The sequence below is a fragment of the Hemitrygon akajei genome, chromosome 8, assembly GCF_048418815.1.
Source record: "Hemitrygon akajei chromosome 8, sHemAka1.3, whole genome shotgun sequence".
Taxonomy (NCBI): Eukaryota; Metazoa; Chordata; class Chondrichthyes; order Myliobatiformes; family Dasyatidae; genus Hemitrygon; species Hemitrygon akajei.
Genome location: NC_133131.1, coordinates 62,617,738 through 62,635,709, shown reverse-complemented (window position 1 = coordinate 62,635,709; position 17,972 = coordinate 62,617,738). Strand labels below are relative to the sequence as shown.

Below are 17,972 nucleotides of genomic sequence, written 5' to 3'. Positions count from 1 at the left end.
TGAGGGGGGGTCCAGAGGGAGAGGGACCGGGTGAGGGGGGTTCCGGAGGGAGAGGGACCGGGTGAGGGGGGGTCCAGAGGGAGAGGGACCGGGTGAGGGGGGGTCCAGAGGGAGAGGGACCGGGTGAGGGGGGGTCCAGAGGGAGAGGGACCGGGTGAGGGGGGGTCCAGAGGGAGAGGGACCGGGTGAGGGGGGGTCCAGAGGGAGAGGGACCGGGTGAGGGGGGGTCCAGAGGGAGAGGGACCGGGTGAGGGGGGGGTCCAGAGGGAGAGGGACCGGGTGAGGGGGGGGTCCAGAGGGAGAGGGACCGGGTGAGGGGGGGGTCCAGAGGGAGAGGGACCGGGTGAGGGGGGGTCCAGAGGGAGAGGGACCGGGTGAGGGGGGGTCCAGAGGGAGAGGGACCGGGTGAGGGGGGGTCCAGAGGGAGAGGGACCGGGTGAGGGGGGGTCCAGAGGGAGAGGGACCGGGTGAGGGGGGGTCCAGAGGGAGAGGGACCGGGTGAGGGGGGGTCCAGAGGGAGAGGGACCGGGTGAGGGGGGGGTCCAGAGGGAGAGGGACCGAGTGAGGGGGGGTCCAGAGGGAGAGGGACCGGGTGAGGGGGGGTCCAGAGGGAGAGGGACCGGATGAGGGGGGGTCCAGAGGGAGAGGGACCGGGTGAGGGGGGGGGTCCAGAGGGAGAGGGACCGGGTGAGGGGGGGTCCGGAGGGAGAGGGACCGGGTGAGGGGGGGGTCCAGAGGGAGAGGGACCGGGTGAGGGGGGGGGGTCCGGAGGGAGAGGGACCAATTGAGGGGGGGTCCAGAGGGAGAGGGACCGGGTGAGGGGGGGTCCAGAGGGAGAGGGACCGGGTGAGGGGGGGGTCCAGAGGGAGAGGGACCGGGTGAGGGGGGGGGTCCGGAGGGAGAGGGACTGATTGAGGGGGGGTCCAGAGGGAGAGGGACCGGGTGAGGGGGGGGTCCAGAGGGAGAGGGACCGGGTGAGGGGGGGTCCAGAGGGAGAGGGACCGGGTGAGGGGGGGTCCAGAGGGAGAGGGACCGGGTGAGGGGGGGGGGGGTCCAGAGGGAGAGGGACCGGGTGAGGGGGGGGTCCGGAGGGAGAGGGACCGGGTGAAAGCATATGGAACCAGGTAGATAGGCCGAAGGACCTGTATGTGCTGTACCTGATGACTTTATGTCATTTGAAATGTCAGATTCCACTGCCCTTACTGCTCCCTCAACCAGCCCCTGAAACATTACCTGTTGGCCCACTTCAGGTTTGGGTCCGAGCTCCAGGAGCCTGCCGGCAAACGCTGCTGCAGTCTTGAAGTTCTTCAGCTTGAAGAAGAGGTTGACGGCGGTGCGAAGCACCAGGATCATGTGCACAGGCTGCAGGTTGCAATGTGTGAAGTAGGCAGCCATCTTGGGGGAGGAGAGAGTGAAAAATGGTCAGCTCGGGGCTGGAGGAGACCGCGCCAGGATAGGGTGAGGAGGGAGGTAAACGACAGGTTGGGAAGGGTGGGGGTGGAGACAGGCGGGGTGGGCGAGGGGGCCGATCGGTTGGGGTGGGCGAGGGATCCGATCGGTTGGGGTGGGCGAGGGACCGATCGGTGGGGTGTGAACAACTGATCCTGGGCCCACCTCACATATCCGTTTCTGCTGCTCCAGCGTGTCCTTGGACAATCGCTTGCGCTCGGTCTCCATGCTGAGCCCCACAATGTACTCCCGGCAAATGGTGATCAGCTGCTGGGCCTGCCAGCACACAGGGAGGGAAGGGGTTCAGTTCCAGGACAGGTACTCGGGTATCCCTTGTATCGCAATGATCCCACACACGGACCAACCGCCGTACTGCACAGAGCCCCCACCCTTCGTCAAACCCCCAAACTGCCAGTTTTTAAATTTTCCTTCCATCTCACAATCCTCCTTCCCCATCTCTCTCCCCCTCAAACCCACCTCCCTCACCTCATTTCCCCATTCTTTCTTCACTTCCTCATGTAATCTCACCCTCTCTCAATTCCATAAGACAGAAGAGCACAATGATGACATTCGGCCCACTGAGACTGTTCTTCCCCTTGAACTAAACCCCGCTCCCATGCCTTCTCCATGTAACCTTTCAGGCCCTTAACCAATATAGAACCTCTCAGTCTGTGCCTTCAATACACCCCATGGCCAGGTCTGAGGCAATTAATTCTGAAGCTTCACCATCCTCTGGCTTAAGATATCTTCCCTCGCAATACCCCTCAACCTATTCCTCTCCCCCTCGATCGCTCCTTGCTCCCGGGAACTCCCCTTCCTTCCCTTCTTGCCCTTCACCTATTAACTTTTCTTTCCAATGTTTTTAAATGTACCTGTCTCAACCACTTTCTCTGGCAACACACTCTGTGCACAGACCACCAATCGGGGAAGGTTGCCCTTCCCCTCCCTGCTAATTCTCTCTCCTCTCATTCTGAACCCATGTCCGCACATTCTTGGTTCCCCAAGCCTGCAGAAAAGACTTGACGCATTGATAATTGACTCAAAGCCTCCTGAGAAGCTGCATCACTGTGCCACAGTGGACATGACGTCTCTACAGGATGTATCTGACCTTTAGCATTATCATGGAAAAGGACAGAATCAGAGAGGACAGGAAAATTTTTAATTGGGGAAGGGCAAATTATGAGGCTATAAGGCCAGAACTTGCAAGTGTGAATTGGGATGATGTTTTTGCAGGGAAATGTACTATGGACATGTGGTCGATGTTTAGGGATATCTTGCAGGATGTTAGGGGTAAATTTGTCCCGGTGAGGAAGATAAAGAACGGTAGAGTGAAGGAACCATGGGTGACAAGTGAAGTAGAAAATCTAGTCAGGTGGAAGAAGGCAGCATACACGAGATTTAGGAAGCAAGGATCAGATGGGTCTATTGAGGAATATAGGATAGCAAGAAAGGAGCTCAAGAAGGGGCTGAGAAGAGCAAGGGGGCATGAGAAGGCCTTGGCGAGTAGGGTAAAGGAAAACCCCAAGGCATTCTTCAATTATGTGAAGAACAAAAGGATGACAGGAGTGAAGGTAGGATCGATTAGAGATAAAAGTGGGAAGATGTGCCTGGAGGCTGTGGAAGTGAGCGAGGTCCTCAATGAATACTTCTCTTCGGTATTCACCACTGAGAGGGAACTTGATGACGGTGAGGACAATATGAGTGAGGTTGTTGTTCTGAAGCATGTTAATATTAAGGGAGAGGAGGTGTTGGAGTTGTTAAAATACATTAGGACGGATAAGTCCCTGGGGCCTGACGGAATATTGCCCAGGCTGCTCCACGAGGCAAGGGAAGAGATTGCTGAACCTCTGGCTAGGATCTTTATGTCCTCGCTGTCCACGGGAATGGTACCGGAGGATTGGAGGGAGGCAAATGTTGTCCCCTTGTTCAAAAAAGGTAGTATGGATAGTCCAGGTAATTATAGACCAGTGAGCCTTACGTCTGTGGTGGGAAAGCTGTTGGAAAAGATTCTTAGAGATAGGATCTATGGGCATTTAGAGAATCATGGTCTGATCAGGGACAGTCAGCATGGCTTTGTGAAGGGCAGATCGTGCCTATCAGGCCTGATAAGAGTTCTTTGAGGTGGTGACCAGGCATATAGATGAGGGTAGTGCAGTGGATGTGATATACATGGATTTTAGTAAGGCATTTGACAAGGTTCCACATGGTAGGCTTATTCAGAAAGTCAGAAGGCATGGGATCCAGGGAAGTTTGGCCAGGTGGATTCAGAATTGGCTTGCCTGCAGAAGGCAGAGGGTCGTGGTGGAGGGAGTACATTCAGATTGGAGGGTTGTGACTAGTGGTGTCCCACAAGGATCTGTTCTGGGACCTCTACTTTTTGTGATTTTTATTAACGACCTGGATGTGGGGGTAGAAGGATGGGTTGGCAAGTTTGCAGACGACACAAAGGTTGGTGGTGTTGTAAATAGTGGAGAGGATTGTCGAAGATTGCAGAGAGACATTGATAGGATGCAGAAGTGGGCTGAGAAGTGGCAGATGGAGTTCAACCCAGAGAAGTGTGAGGTGGTACACTTTGGAAGGACAAACTCCAAGGCAGAGTACAAAGTAAATGGCAGGATACTTGGTAGTGTGGAGGAGCAGAGGGATCTGGGGGTATATGTCCACAGATCCCTGAAGGTTGCCTCACAGGTAGATAGGGTAGTTAAGAAGGCTTATGGGGTGTTAGCTTTCGTAAGTCGAGGGATAGAGTTTAAGAGTTGTGAGGTAATGATGCAGCTCTATAAAACTCTAGTTAGGCCACACTTAGAGTACTGTGTCCAGTTCTGGTTGCCTCACTATAGGAAGGATGTGGAAGCATTGGAAAGGGTACAGAGGAGATTTACCAGGATGCTGCCTGGTTTAGAGAGTATGGATTATGATCAGAGATTAAGGGAGCTAGGGCTTTACTCTTTGGAGAGAAGGAGGATGAGAGGAGACATGATTGAGGTGTACAAGATATTAAGAGGAATAGACAGAGTGGACAGCCAGCACCTCTTCCCCAGGGCACCACTGCTCAGTACAAGAGGACATGGCTTTAAGGTAAGGGGAGGGAAGATCAAGGGGGATATTGGAGTAAGGTTTTTCACTCAGAGGGTGGTTGGTGCGTGGAATGCACTGCCTGAGTCAGTGGTGGAGGCAGATACACTAGTGAAATTTAAGAGACTACTAGTCAGGTATATGGAGGAATTTAAGGTGGAGGGTTATATGGGAGGCAGGGTTTGAAGGTCGGCACAACATTGTGGGCCGAAGGGCCTGTAATGTGCTGTACTATTCTATATACAACGGCCTACCCACACATATACAGAAAAGTGCCAGTAACATCATGAACGATCCCACTCACGCTGCTTTGTCCCGCTCCTATCAGGGAGGAGGCTACGTAGCATCCAGACTCAAAAACAGTGACTTTCCACAAACAGTGAGGCTGATCAACTTCTCCACTCACTGACCCAGCTCTCCACACCCCCGACCACCACGACTTCATCATTTCTTGAATTGTTTCTGTGCCTACTCTCACTTTATGGACATGCAATTGATATACAGAAGTCATCTTACGTAATTATTGTGTTCTTCATCTGAGCGGGTTTTTTGTGTTGCAGTGCATGATTCTTTCCCTCTCCTTTACACCTGTGTACTGCAAATGGCACGAAACAACCCTGAGTCTGTGCTGCACCATCATTTCCCATTCTTCTGCACTCCAATCAATCACATTTCCAGGATTAAAGGTTGCAGGAAGAAGGTAGGAGAATGGGAAAGAAATCAGATTCGATGTGTCAAACGGCTGAATTGTGCTCCTGTATCTTACGGCCTTTAAGAGGGAGAGAGCCAACCTCCCTCCATAACTTCAGCTCAGGAGTCCAGCAATATTGTTGTCGATCGTCACCCACCTTTCCCCACTTGCTCCCTTCTCCGTATGTCTCGCCTCTCACCTCAGCAATCTCCTGCTTGCTCTCCACCACTAGCAGGGGCACACTGAGCAGGATGGCCCGGAAGCGGTCGACAGCCTCCTCGAACTTGCCAGCGGTAGTCAGCTGGTAACACAGCTGCAGGCGCTGAATTAGGTCGGCTAGCTTAAGCCCCACGGCTGGCAACCCGCCCTTCAGGCCAGCATCCTTCCTGCAACAGGCCAAGACAAACAGCAGTTAAGTCTTACCGTCATCAGCCCCTTCCCAGCATCACAGTCTCCTGACACAGTACGGCACGTTAACAGGCTCTCCCGGCCCGACATGAACCTTCCAAACCTGTACGTCTTTGGAACGTGGGAGAAAACTGCAGCCCAAATTTACGAAGGATGAGCTGGCATTGGAGAGGGTCCAGAGGAGGTTCATGAGAATAATCCCAGGAATGAAAGGGTTACAGCATGAGGAGTGTTTGATGGCTCATGGCCGTACTTGCTGAAGTTTGAAGAATGAAGGGGGTATCTGACTGAAACCAATCAAATAATGAAAGGCCTAGATAGAATAGATGTGGAGAGGATGTTTCCTATAGTGGGGGAGTCTAGGACCAGAGGACACAGATAGAGTGGATGTGGAGAGGATGTTTCCTATAGTGGGGGAGTCTAGGACCAGAGGGCACAGATAGAGTGGATGTGGAGAGGATGTTTCCTATAGTGGGGGAGTCTAGGACCAGAGGACACAGGTAGAGTGGAGGTGGAGAGGATGTTTCCTATAGTGGGGGAGTCTAGCACGAGAGGGAACAGCCTCAGAATACAAGGATGTCCTTTTAGATGAGAACTGAGGAGGAATTTCTTTAGTCAGACGGTGGTGAATCTGGGGAATTCATTGCCACAGACAGCTGTGGAGGCTAAATAATTCAGAATATTTAGAGCAGAGGCTGATAGGTTCCTAACTAATAGGGGGATCAAAGGTTATGGGGAGAAGGCAGGAGAATGGGGTTGAGAAGGAAAATAAATCAGCCATGATGGAATGGTGGAGCAGATTTGATGGGCCGAACTGAATAATTCTACTCCTATGTCCAATCGTGGTCGGGGCAGAGAGTGGTGGTGGTGGGGGGGGCGCGAAGGTGAGGGTTAACTTATTTACAGAGAGCGGGGGGCAGTGAAAATCAGAAAGATCAGTAGTTTCTGAGATATTCAAACAACCCACAATCATTCCTCAGTCAAAATCACTTAGATCACATTTCTTCCTCAACCTGATGTTTGGTCTGAACAGCAGCTGAACCTCTTGACCATGTCTGCATGCTTTTATGCACTGATTTGCTGCCACACAATTAGCTGATTAGATAGAGCCTAATAAAGTGGCCATGGAGTGTCGAAAGTACAGGTAAGAAACTTTCTCCCCACAGCAACAGTATCTAAAACACAAGTGCTATGTGTAGGCTAGACCCTAGGTTAAACCCCAGGGTTCTATATGGGGAGAAAATCCAGGAATCTGAGATGCAGGGGTCTTGGGAGTCATTGTGCAGAACTCCCTAAATTTTAATTTGCAGGTTGAGTCAGTGGTGAAGAAGGCAAATGCAATGTTTGCATTCACTCCAAGAGGTCTAGAATACAAGAGCAGGGATGTGATGCTGAGGCTTTATAAGGGACTGGTGAGGCCTCACCTTGAGCACTGTGAACAGTTTTGGGCCTCTCATCATAGAAAAGATGTGCTGGCATTGGAGAGGTTCCAGAGGAGGTTCACAAGGATGACTCCAAGAATGAAAGGATTATCATATGAGGAACCATTTGATGGCTCTGGGTCTGTACTCGCTGGAATTCAGAAGGATGAGGCGGGTTCTCATTGAAACCTTTGGAATGTTGAAAGGCCTAGACAGAGTAGATGTGGAGAAGATGTTTCCCATGGTGGGAGAGTCTAGGACAAGAGGACACAGCCTCAGGATAGGGAGGCACCCTTTCAAAACAGATGCAGAGAAATTTCTTTAGCCAGTGGGTGGTGAATTTGTAGAATTTGTTGCCACATGCAGTTGTGGAGGCCAGGTCATTGGGTGTATTTAAGGCAGAGATCGATAGGTTCTTGATTGGACATGGCATCAAAAGTTACAGGGAGAAAGCCGGATCTGGGGTTGAGAAGGGAAAAAAAGGATCAGCCATGACTGAATAGTGAAGCAGACTCGATGGGCCAGATGGCCTAATTCTGCTCCTATGTCTTATGGTTATGTCTAGGATAAGGGGGAAGAAAAGATCTGGGGAAAGGAGGGAAAGTTTTCATCCAGAAGTTAGGCTGGATGTTAGGAAACACTGCCCAAGGATGTGCTGGAGACAAAGACTCTCATAACATTCAATTAGCATCCACCACCAGGGGTCTTTATTTAGAATCATTTATTTTGTTGAGAGATATAACCGCAGAACTGGTCTTTCCGGCCCGCCAATTTACAATGACCAATTAACCTACTAACTAGCGTGGGAGGGAACCAAAATGATTACATGGGTGTGGAGAATGCATGAACTCCTTACAGACAGCAGCGAAATTGAACTCCAAACTCTGATGCACCGAGCTGCAACAGCATCACAACCACCGCTACAGTAGCATGGCATCGAAGGCCAAACCGCGCGCACATGCTGTCACATGGGATCGCAGGAAGGTTGGGAGAGGCGGGGGGTGATGGTTGAAGGGGTTGGGCAAAGAGAACAAGGGTAGATGGAAGAGGAACAAGTGTGGAAGAAATGGAAGGAAAACAGGACTCCCTCACATTCCACACCCCCCAATGTGGGCCAATCACTCACCAGTTACGCTGGGGGTATCCATACATGGCAGGCAGGCACGGCAGAGCCAGGTATACAGAGCGGCCACGGGCAAATGACTGCAGAAAGAGGTTTTTGAGGGGGCCGAAGTTTGTGACGCCAACCTGGTCATGAAGCAACTGCAGGGTGGAATAGCAGATTTAAAAAGGGAGAAGTGATGACTGTCCTCTGACAACACACCTATCAGCTGTCCCCGAGACGGAATAACAGGTAACAGGGGAGAAGTCATTACTGCCCTGACAACACACACATCAGCTGTCCCCGAGACGGAATAACAGGTAAAAGGGGAAAAGTCATCACTGCCCTGACAACACACACATCAGCTGTCCCCGAGACGGAATAACAGGTAAAAGGGGAGAAGTCATTACTGCCCTGACAACACACACATCAGCTGTCCCCGAGACGGAATAACAGGTAAAAGGGGAGAAGTCATTACTGCCCTGACAACACTCACATCAGCTGTCCCCGAGACGGAATAACAGGTAAAAGGGGAGAAGTCATTACTGCCCTGACAACACACACATCAGCTGTCCCCGAGACGGAATAACAGGTAAAAGGGGAGAAGTCATTACTGCCCTGACAACACACACATCAGCTGTCCCCGAGACGGAATAACAGGTAAAAGGGGAGAAGTCATTACTGCCCTGACAACACACACATCAGCTGTCCCCGAGACGGAATAACAGGTAAAAGGGGAGAAGTCATTACTGCCCTGACAACACACACATCAGCTGTCCCCGAGACGGAATAACAGGTAAAAGGGGAGAAGTCATTACTGCCCTGACAACACACACATCAGCTGTCCCCGAGACGGAATAACAGGTAAAAGGGGAGAAGTCATTACTGCCCTGACAACACTCACATCAGCTGTTCCTGAGATAGAATAATAGGTAAAAGGGGAGAAGTCATGATTGTCCTCTGACAACACACACATCAGCCGTCCTCAAGACCCAAACAAACATCTCGCACAAGATGACAGACAGTGACTTACCCGAGCCGCAGTCTCGAAGGATCCCGCAACAAGGTGATCAGCAGCCAGTTGGGAGTTATTACACCAAACCTACGAGGAGCAGGAAGGGGGCAGCATGAGTGGAAGAGCGCGACAATGGCTACATGAGCACGATGAGGAGTGGGGGGGAGGGGGAGACATCTACGTGAGTATGAGGAGCAGCGGTGGGGGGGGGGGGGGGAGGAACAATACCTCTGTGAGCACGACAAGGAGTGATGAGGGAGGCGACACCTACGTGAGTATGAGGAGCGGTGGGGGGTCTTGAACAAGAAAGTGTCAGGAACAGGAGCCTCAGGCCCACACCACCAGGTTCAGGAACAGTTCCTACCCCTCAACCACCAGGCTCTTGAACCAGAGTGGATAACTTCACTCAACCCAGCACTGAAATGTTCCCACAAGCTCTAGACTCACTTTCAAGGACTCTTCACCCCAAGTTCTCGATATTTATTGCTTATTTGTTTGTTATTATGTTGGGATTTTTCTTCTCTTTGTGCAGTTTGTTGTGTTTTGCACACTGGTTGTTTGTCCTGTTGGGGTTGGTCTTTCATCAATTCTATTGTTTCTGGTATTTACTCTGAATGCCCGCAAAAATGCATCTCAGGTTTTTATATGATGACATATACACACTTCGATAATTATTTTACTTTCAACACACACCCTTGTGATAGCAACCACACTGATGGTCATTCTGGACATGAAGTTGTGGCAAGTGCTTATTTTGCAGACATTAAAAAGCCAATCATGGCAGTAGCCATTTTCTGGAGTGGACAGGACAGCTAAAGCCATTTTTATAATTTTATTTTTAATTAGAGATATAGCATAGTAACAGGCCCTTCCGGGCCAACGAGCCCTCCCCCTACTGTGATCAATGACCCATCCATGTTGGAGTGAGGCAGGAAGCCTCTTTCAGAAGTGGCAGAATTGAAGCCTAAAGCATTCCACTGACTATGATGTGCTGTCCCACCCGCTGTGTGAGCTGAACAGTCACGACCCCCAGAAGAGTGCCCACTTTTACACTGGGATTCATGTCAGTCACGCTGTTGGCCACCATATGCCTTGATGCCAGCAAGACTGACTGACATTTTGTGCCCAGGAAACAGTATCGTGAGGAAGGTGGGCATCCCACCACCCACCTCACCTACCTGCGCAGGGCTGCTCCCTCGGGAGGGCGAGACGAAGAATCCATCAGCGGGTCCTCCTCCTGCACTCCCACCGAGTTCCTGGGGATGAGACACGCAGTTGCACAGGGTGAGAGAAACAGAGGCTAGTCAAAGCTCAGAAACAGACTACAGATTCTCCCTCGCCATGGAGACGCTGACAGAGAGCATGCACAGCAGCACTGATTTACGCTGATTGGAAAAGAATGCTTACCAGTTCAGGAGGCAAGTCGAGATCCTCCTCCACATCCCAACCACCTCCTTCTTCCGTAGCCCTGGCAGCATCCTCTCCAAATGCATCAGCAGCATCCACAAAGCCATCTGCCAATCAGGGACATGGGGAGAGGGGAGGCAATGAGAGGGGGAGGGGGAGCAATGAGAAGGGGCAATGAGAGGGGTAGAAGGAGAGGAAGGAGAGGAGGGAGAGGGGGAGAGGGAGAGAGGGGAGATTTCAACAAATTCCAATTAATTCACGAAACTGTTAGACCACAAGATGTAGGAGCAGAATTAGGCCATTCAGCCCATCAATTCTGCTCCGCCATTCCATCATGGCTATTCCTGGATCCCATTCAACCCCATACACCTGCCTTCTCTCCATATCCTCCGATATCCTGTACAATCAGGAAACAACTTCCACCTTAAATATACTCACAGACTTGGCCTCCACCACCATCTATGGCAGAGCATTCCCCAGATTCACCACACTCTGGCTAAAAAAGTTCCTTCTTACCTCTGTTCTAAAAGGTCACCCCTCAATTCTGAGGCTGTGCCCTCTAGTTCTGGATACCTCCCACCATAGGAGACATCCTCTCCACATCCACCCTATCTAGTCCTTTCAACATTCAGTAGGTTTCAATGAGATCTCCTACATTCTTCTAAATTACAGTGAGTACAGGCCCAAAGCTGCCAAACGCTCCTCATATGTTAATCCCTTTATTCCCGAAATCACCCTCGTGAACCTCCTCTGGACTCTCTCCAATGACAATACATCCTTTGAGATATGGGGCCCAAAACAGTTGACAATACTCAAAATGCAGCCTGACTGGTGTCTCATTAAGGTTCAGCATTATCTCCCTGCTTTTACATTCTATTCCCCTTGAAATAAATGACAACATTGCATTTGCCTTCTTTACCACAAACTCAACCTGTAAATTAACCTTTTGGGAGTCTTGCACGAGGACTTCGAAGTCCCTTTTCATCTCTGGATGTTTGAATTTTCTCCCCATTTAGATAATAGACTGCACATTGTACCAAAATGTATATCGCACATTTTCCAACACTGTATTCTATCTGCCACTTTTTTGCCCATTCTTCCAATTTGTCTAAGTTCTGCAGCAATCGCAATGAATTGAATTGATTTTATTTCTTACACCCTTCACATACATGAGAAATCTTTTTACGTTTCTGTCTGAATGTGCAATGTGCAAATTACAGTAATTTGTAATAAATAGTATGTACAGTTAGATATACAACAGAGCAGTCATTATAGCTTAGAAATACAGTTGTGTCAGCGTGAATTAATCAGTCTGATGGCCTGGTGGAAGAAGCTGTCCCGGAGCCTGTTGGTCCTGACTTTTACACTGCAGTATTGTTTCCCAGATGGTAGCAGCTGGAACAGTTTGTGGTTGGGGTGACTCAGGTCCCCAATGATCCTTCGGGCCCTTTTATGCACCTGTCACTGTAAATGTCCTGAATAGTGGGAAGTTCACATCCACAGATGCGCTGGGCTGTCCGCACCACTCTCTGCAGAGTCCTGCGATTGAGGGAAGTACAGTTCCCATACCAGGTAGTGATACAGCCGATCAGGATGCTCTCAATTATGCCCCTGTAAAAAGTCCTTCAGATTTGGGGACTCATGTCGAACTTCTTCAACCATCTGAGGTGAAAGAGGTGCTGTTGTACTTTTTACACTACACAGCTGGTATGTACAGACCATGTGAAATCCTCAGTGATGTTTATGCCGAGGAACTTGAAGCTGTTCACCCTCTCACCCTCAGATCCATTGATGTCTATAGGCGTTAGCCTGTCTCCATTCCTCTTGCAGTCCACAACCAGCTCCTTTGTTTTTGTGACAATAAGGGAGAGGTTGTTTTCCTGACACCACTGTGTCAGGGTGATGACTTCTTCTCTGTAGGCTGCCTTGTTATTTTTGAGTTAAGGCCAATCAGTGTAGTATCATCTGCAAATTTAATGAGCAGATTGGAGCTGTGGGTGGCTCCTGTGTTGAGGGTCAGAGGTGAAGGAGCCCACTCTTACAACCTGCTGGCGATCTGACAGGAAGTCCAGGATCTAGCTGCACAAGGCAGGGAGAAGGCCAAGGTCTCTGAGCTTCTGTTGAGCCTGGATGGAACTACGGTGTTGAATGTTGAACTGTAGTTCAAGAACAGCATTCTCACATAAGCATCCTTCTTTTCCAGATCTGTAAGGACGGTGTGTAGAACTGTGGCTATTGTGTCATCTGTCGATTGATTGTGTCGGTAGGTGAATTATAGGGGGTTCAGTGTGGGTGGTAGCAAGCTGCAGATGTAATCCTTGACCAGCCTCTCAAAGCATTTGCTTATTATTGAGGTGAGTGCCAGTCGTTCAGACATGTTACCTTGATCTTTTAGGTACAGGGACAATGATGGGTGTTTTGAAGCAGGAAGGCACTCTATACTGGGAGAGGGAAGATTAAAAATGTCTGTAAACACACCTGCCAGTTGTGCTGTGCACATCCCGAGTACCCGCCCTGGGATGCCATCCGGTCCTGAAGCCTTGTGACTATCCACTCATGGGAAACGCCAGAGTACTTCAGCCTCAGAGATGACCAAGGTGCAGGCTGGATCAGTGGCTCTCCTCAGGGGCCCAGTGTTGGCGACATCAAACAGAGCATAAAAAAAGATTTAGCCCATCTGGGAGAGAGGCAGTGATGTTGGAAACTCCACTACGTTTAGCTTTGAAGTCTGCGATGGTGTGCAGACCTTGCCATAAGCTGTGTGTGTTGGTGGAGAGTTGTGTCTGGATCTTGTCCCTGTGTTGTTGTTTCACTGCCTTGATGACTTTGCCTAGAACGTAGCTGCATTTCTTAAGTTCCTGGTGGTTACCAATGGTGAAAGCTCTGTCTCGTGCGGTGAGTGCAGCGCTCACGGAACTCTTAATCCAGGGTTTCTAGTTTAGATGGACCTTGACTGATTTTTGTGGGACATCCTCGATGCACTTCTGAATGAAGCTCGTGACCCCACCGTGAACTCGGAGACATCCTCATCACGAAAGACATTCCAGTTGATGTCATCAAAGCAGTCCTGTAGCATCCACCCCAAAGGGTGGATGGAGAAGCACTTTGTAAGCATTGCAGAATGGAGAGTAGCGGTGGTCGAGTGTGCTATCTCCCCGAGTGCTCACCTGATGTGTTGGCAAAACTTTAGAGAGTCTTTAGTCAGCGACGCTCTGTTAAAGTCACTGGTGACGATGAAGGCAGCCTCTGGGTGTGCGGTCTCCAGGGTGCTGATGGTCTCGTACAGTTCCTTGAGAACCAGGTCGGTATCAGGCTGCGGCAGAATATACACAGGTATGACAATAACAGCCGTGAACTCCCTAGGCAGCCAGAAAGGTCCTCGCAGTAGCACCAGGTACTCTTGATATGAGGGCATGCATGTTCCGGGGGTCGCACCAAGCACTATCGACCATGAAGCATATCCCACCTCCTTTACTCTTCCCAGAAAAGTTCTTAGATTTGTCCCCCTAGAACAGGGGGAACCCAGAGGTCTCGATGGCATGATCTGGTATCTCCTCTTAGTCAACCAGCTCTCCATGAAGCACAAAACATTACATTCCTTTGCTTCCCACTGGTAGGAGATTCTGGCTGTCAGTTCGCTGTCCAAGGACTGAACGTTAGCCATGAGTACACTTGGGAGCGGCAGCCGATTAATACACTGTCTCAACCTCACCAGGATGCCGACCCTTCTCCCTCGCTTCTGAGGTAGTGACGCACGCATTGCTTCCTCAGCACTACCTATCCTCCACTTATCTTCCTATCATCTGCAAACTTTGCCACAAAGCCATCAATTCCATTATCCAAACTATTGACAAACAATGTGAAAAGTAGCAGTCCCAATACTAACCCCGAGGAACATCATCAGTCACTGGCAGCCAAGTAGAGAAGGCTCCTTTTATTCCTATTCGCCTGTCAGCCATTCCTCTATCCATTACAGCATCTGTTCTGTAATGCCATAAGATTTTATCTTATGTGCAGCCTCATGTGTAGCACTTTATCAAATGCCTTCTGAAATTCCAAGTAAATGCCTCTCCTTCGTCCACTCTGCTTGTTACTTCCTCGAAGAGCTCTGACAGATTTGTCAGGCACCATTTCCTTTGACAGAAACCAAGCCAACGTTGACTTATTTTATGATTAGTCTCCAAGTACCCAGAAACTTCATTCTTAATAATACTTTCCCAACCACTGAGGTTAGGCTAACTGGCCTATAATTTTCTTTCTTTTGCCTTCCTCCTTTCTTAAAGAGTGGAGTGACATTTGTAATCTTCCAGTCCTCCAAGACCATGCCAGAATCAAGTGATTCTCGAAAGATCACGACCAATGCATCCATTATCTCTTCAGCAATCTCTCTCAGGACTGGGGTATACTCCATCTGGTCCAGTGACTTATCCATTAAGACCTTTGAGTTTGCCTCACACTATTTCCTTTGTAATAGCAATGGCACTCACTCCTGCTCCCTGACACTTATGGACCTTTGTCACACTGTTAGTGCACAATGAAGACAGATGCAAAGTACCCATTAAGTTCTTCTCCCATTTCTTTGTCCCCCAGTACTACCTCACCAGCATCATTTTCCAGTGGTCCAAAAAAATTATTCTTTATATAACTGAGAAAACTTTTTGGTATCCTGCTTTATATTATTGGCTAGTCTGCCATCATATTTAATCTTCTCCCTTCTTTAGCTTTTTAAGCTTTTTGTCGGATTTTAAAAGCTTCCAGAACATCCAAATTCCCACTCACTTTTGCTACCTTTCCTTAGCTTTTATTCAGTCCTTAACTTCCTTTGTCGGCCACGGTTGCCTACCCCTGCCATTTGAGAACAACTTCTTCTGTTGGACATGTCTACCTTGCGCCTTGTGAATTAATCCCATCTCTGCTCTGCTGTCATCCCTGCCAGTATCCTCCTCCAATCAACCTGGGCAAGGTCCTCTCTCACGCCTCTGGAATTCCCGTTATTCCATTGCGATACTGATACATGTGACTTATGCTTCTCCCTCTCAAATTACAGTATGAATTTAATCTGTTATATACCCCTAGGGTTCATTTTTTCTGTGGATTGTCACTTTAAAACGCTGAGAGAATGAGACTGACTTTTGGACACTGTTGGATTTTTACTGACTACAAAATTGCTTGGTTACTATGGTGAGAGACAATGAATTTGATGGACAATGAATGTTTACATTTTTTTCTGCAGCTTGTTTTGAATATACAAGGACAGAGACACACACAGTCAGAGTCGAGATGGTTTTGGTCAATGGAAGACACCAGTGAGTCGGTCGCTGGTTTAAACTTTCAGTAGCCCAAAGGGGTGAGTTGAGATCGATCCAGCGAAGAAGTTTGCAGAGAGGATGGGAGCGGAAGGTTTGAAACAGAAGAAACCTAGTGACAAAGAGATCACTGTTTGGACTCTGTCTCTAAGTAGCCCGTAAGGGTGAGTTTGATTCCATTCCAATACAAAAGTATGATTGTCACATAGTTAATCCACAGGAGTGGGTTCTCTGGTGAGGGGGAAAACTTTGTGAATACCACTTGTGTGTTTACCCTTGTCTGGGTGTGGTATTCACTGAAGAAAGGCACCCCTGTAGCAAATCACTGTTGGAGTTACTTCCTATGTTGTGGAACTGGATCAGTGGCTAACACAGTATGGGTAAGGAAACCTGTGGGAACTACCGGTGTGTCCAACTCCCACCTGGGTAGGTAGCTTTATCACTTGAAGACAGTACCCTTAGTGGAGTCACATATTGGCTAACTTGAAGGATTCGGAGGATAACTGGAAGATCGACAACACCTGTTTATTCGGAATACAAATACCTCTCTCTTGCCTCAATTCTGTGGATTGAACTGAACTTTCTTACATACCATCGTAAGACTGAAACTCTTGCCACCTCAGCTTGAATGAGTTTGGGAACTTTATTTTTGCACCTCTATATATGCATAACACTGCTAACTCTTGGTTTTAAGTTACTATATTACGTAGTTACTAATAAAATAGTGATTTGTTAACAGCAACACATATGTAACAAATCGCATTATGATCACTGCCTCCTAAGGGTTCCTTTACCTGAAGCTCTCTAATAAGACCTGGATTATTACATAACACACAATCTAAGATCGGCTTTCCCTGAGTAGGCTCAAGCAGAAGCTGCTCTAAAAAGCTACCTTGTAGGAATTCAACCAATTCTCTCTCTTGCGATTTGCCACCAACCTGATTTTCCCAACCCTCTTGCATATTGAAGTCCCCCATTACAATTATGTCACTACCCTTATTACATGACTGGTCCAGCTCCCTTTGCAATCTTAGTCCCACATCTTGGCTACTATTTGGAGGCCTATGTACGATTCCTATAATGGTTTTTCTACCCTTGCAGTTTCTTAACTCCACCCACAAAGATTCAACATTCTCAGACCAACACATCACAGTGAATTCCTCACATATGTAAACGTATGTAGTGAATAACGCTGATCCTCAGTTCTCTGGGTGAAGGTGGTTCCTGGTCATACTCTGTCTGAATCTCTTCCCCATTACCCTGAACCTACGCCCTCAACATTTCAAAAAAATTAAGATTATTTACTGTCATATCCAGTACACAAGTGTAAAGAACAACAAAATAATTGTTACTCCAGATCTAATACAGCACAAGCGCATCACAACAAGATAAACAACACAATAATTAAAAAATACAATAAATATACAGTCGTCCCTCAGTAACCACGGGGAATTGGTTCCAGGATCCCCCGCGGATACCAAAATCCGCAGATGCTCAAGTCCCTTATATATAAAGGCGTAGTATTTGCATATAACCTACGCACATCCTCCCATATACTTTAAATCATCTCTAGATTACTTATAATACCTAATACAATGTAAATAGTTATTATACTATGGAGGAAAAAAATGGACAGGAAAGGAATGGAGGGTTATGGGCTGAGTGCAGGTCAGTGGGACTAGGTGAGAGTAAGCGTTCGGCACGGACTAGAAGGGCGAGATGGCCTGTTTCTGTGCTGTAATTGTTATATGGTTATATCTGTATTGTTTAAGGGAATAATGACAAGAAAAAGTCTGTACATGTTCAGTACAGACGCAACCATCGTAGCTCTTCTGGGAATGCTGATGCTGCCTTGGCATCAGCCGATGCCGATTCTCCCATGATCTTATAAGTTCTTGAGGCTGTAGTGCTTTTACATAGCTAGCCAGCCATCCCTTACTAGCCTTAAACTCCTTCCTCTCGCTCATAAGTAGCGAACGAACGAGACGTGAAGCGAACAATGCTCAAACAACAAGTGCTGGAGAGAGACTGAGGATCTTTGAAATGGCGTGGTACACCTACACATCACTTCATTTGTGTGGATTCAGCGTTGTGCTCG

At 48.8% G+C, this 17,972-nt stretch overlaps 1 protein-coding gene across 4 annotated transcripts in view; it reads right to left on the bottom strand.

The window, feature by feature from the left end:
• Nucleotides 1-17,972, bottom strand: part of copa (COPI coat complex subunit alpha) — a 98,554-nt gene that overhangs the window by 13,146 nt on the left and 67,436 nt on the right. For all 4 annotated transcript variants that reach the window (XM_073053925.1, XM_073053924.1, XM_073053926.1 and 1 more), the window contains 7 exons: nt 10,569-10,675; nt 10,340-10,417; nt 9,180-9,248; nt 8,171-8,307; nt 5,415-5,601; nt 1,615-1,725; nt 1,234-1,395 (listed from right to left, as the gene is read on the bottom strand). In XM_073053925.1, the coding sequence (XP_072910026.1) occupies nt 1,234-1,395; nt 1,615-1,725; nt 5,415-5,601; nt 8,171-8,307; nt 9,180-9,248; nt 10,340-10,417; nt 10,569-10,675 (851 nt within the window). The remainder of the gene's footprint in view (nt 1-1,233; nt 1,396-1,614; nt 1,726-5,414; nt 5,602-8,170; nt 8,308-9,179; nt 9,249-10,339; nt 10,418-10,568; nt 10,676-17,972) is intronic.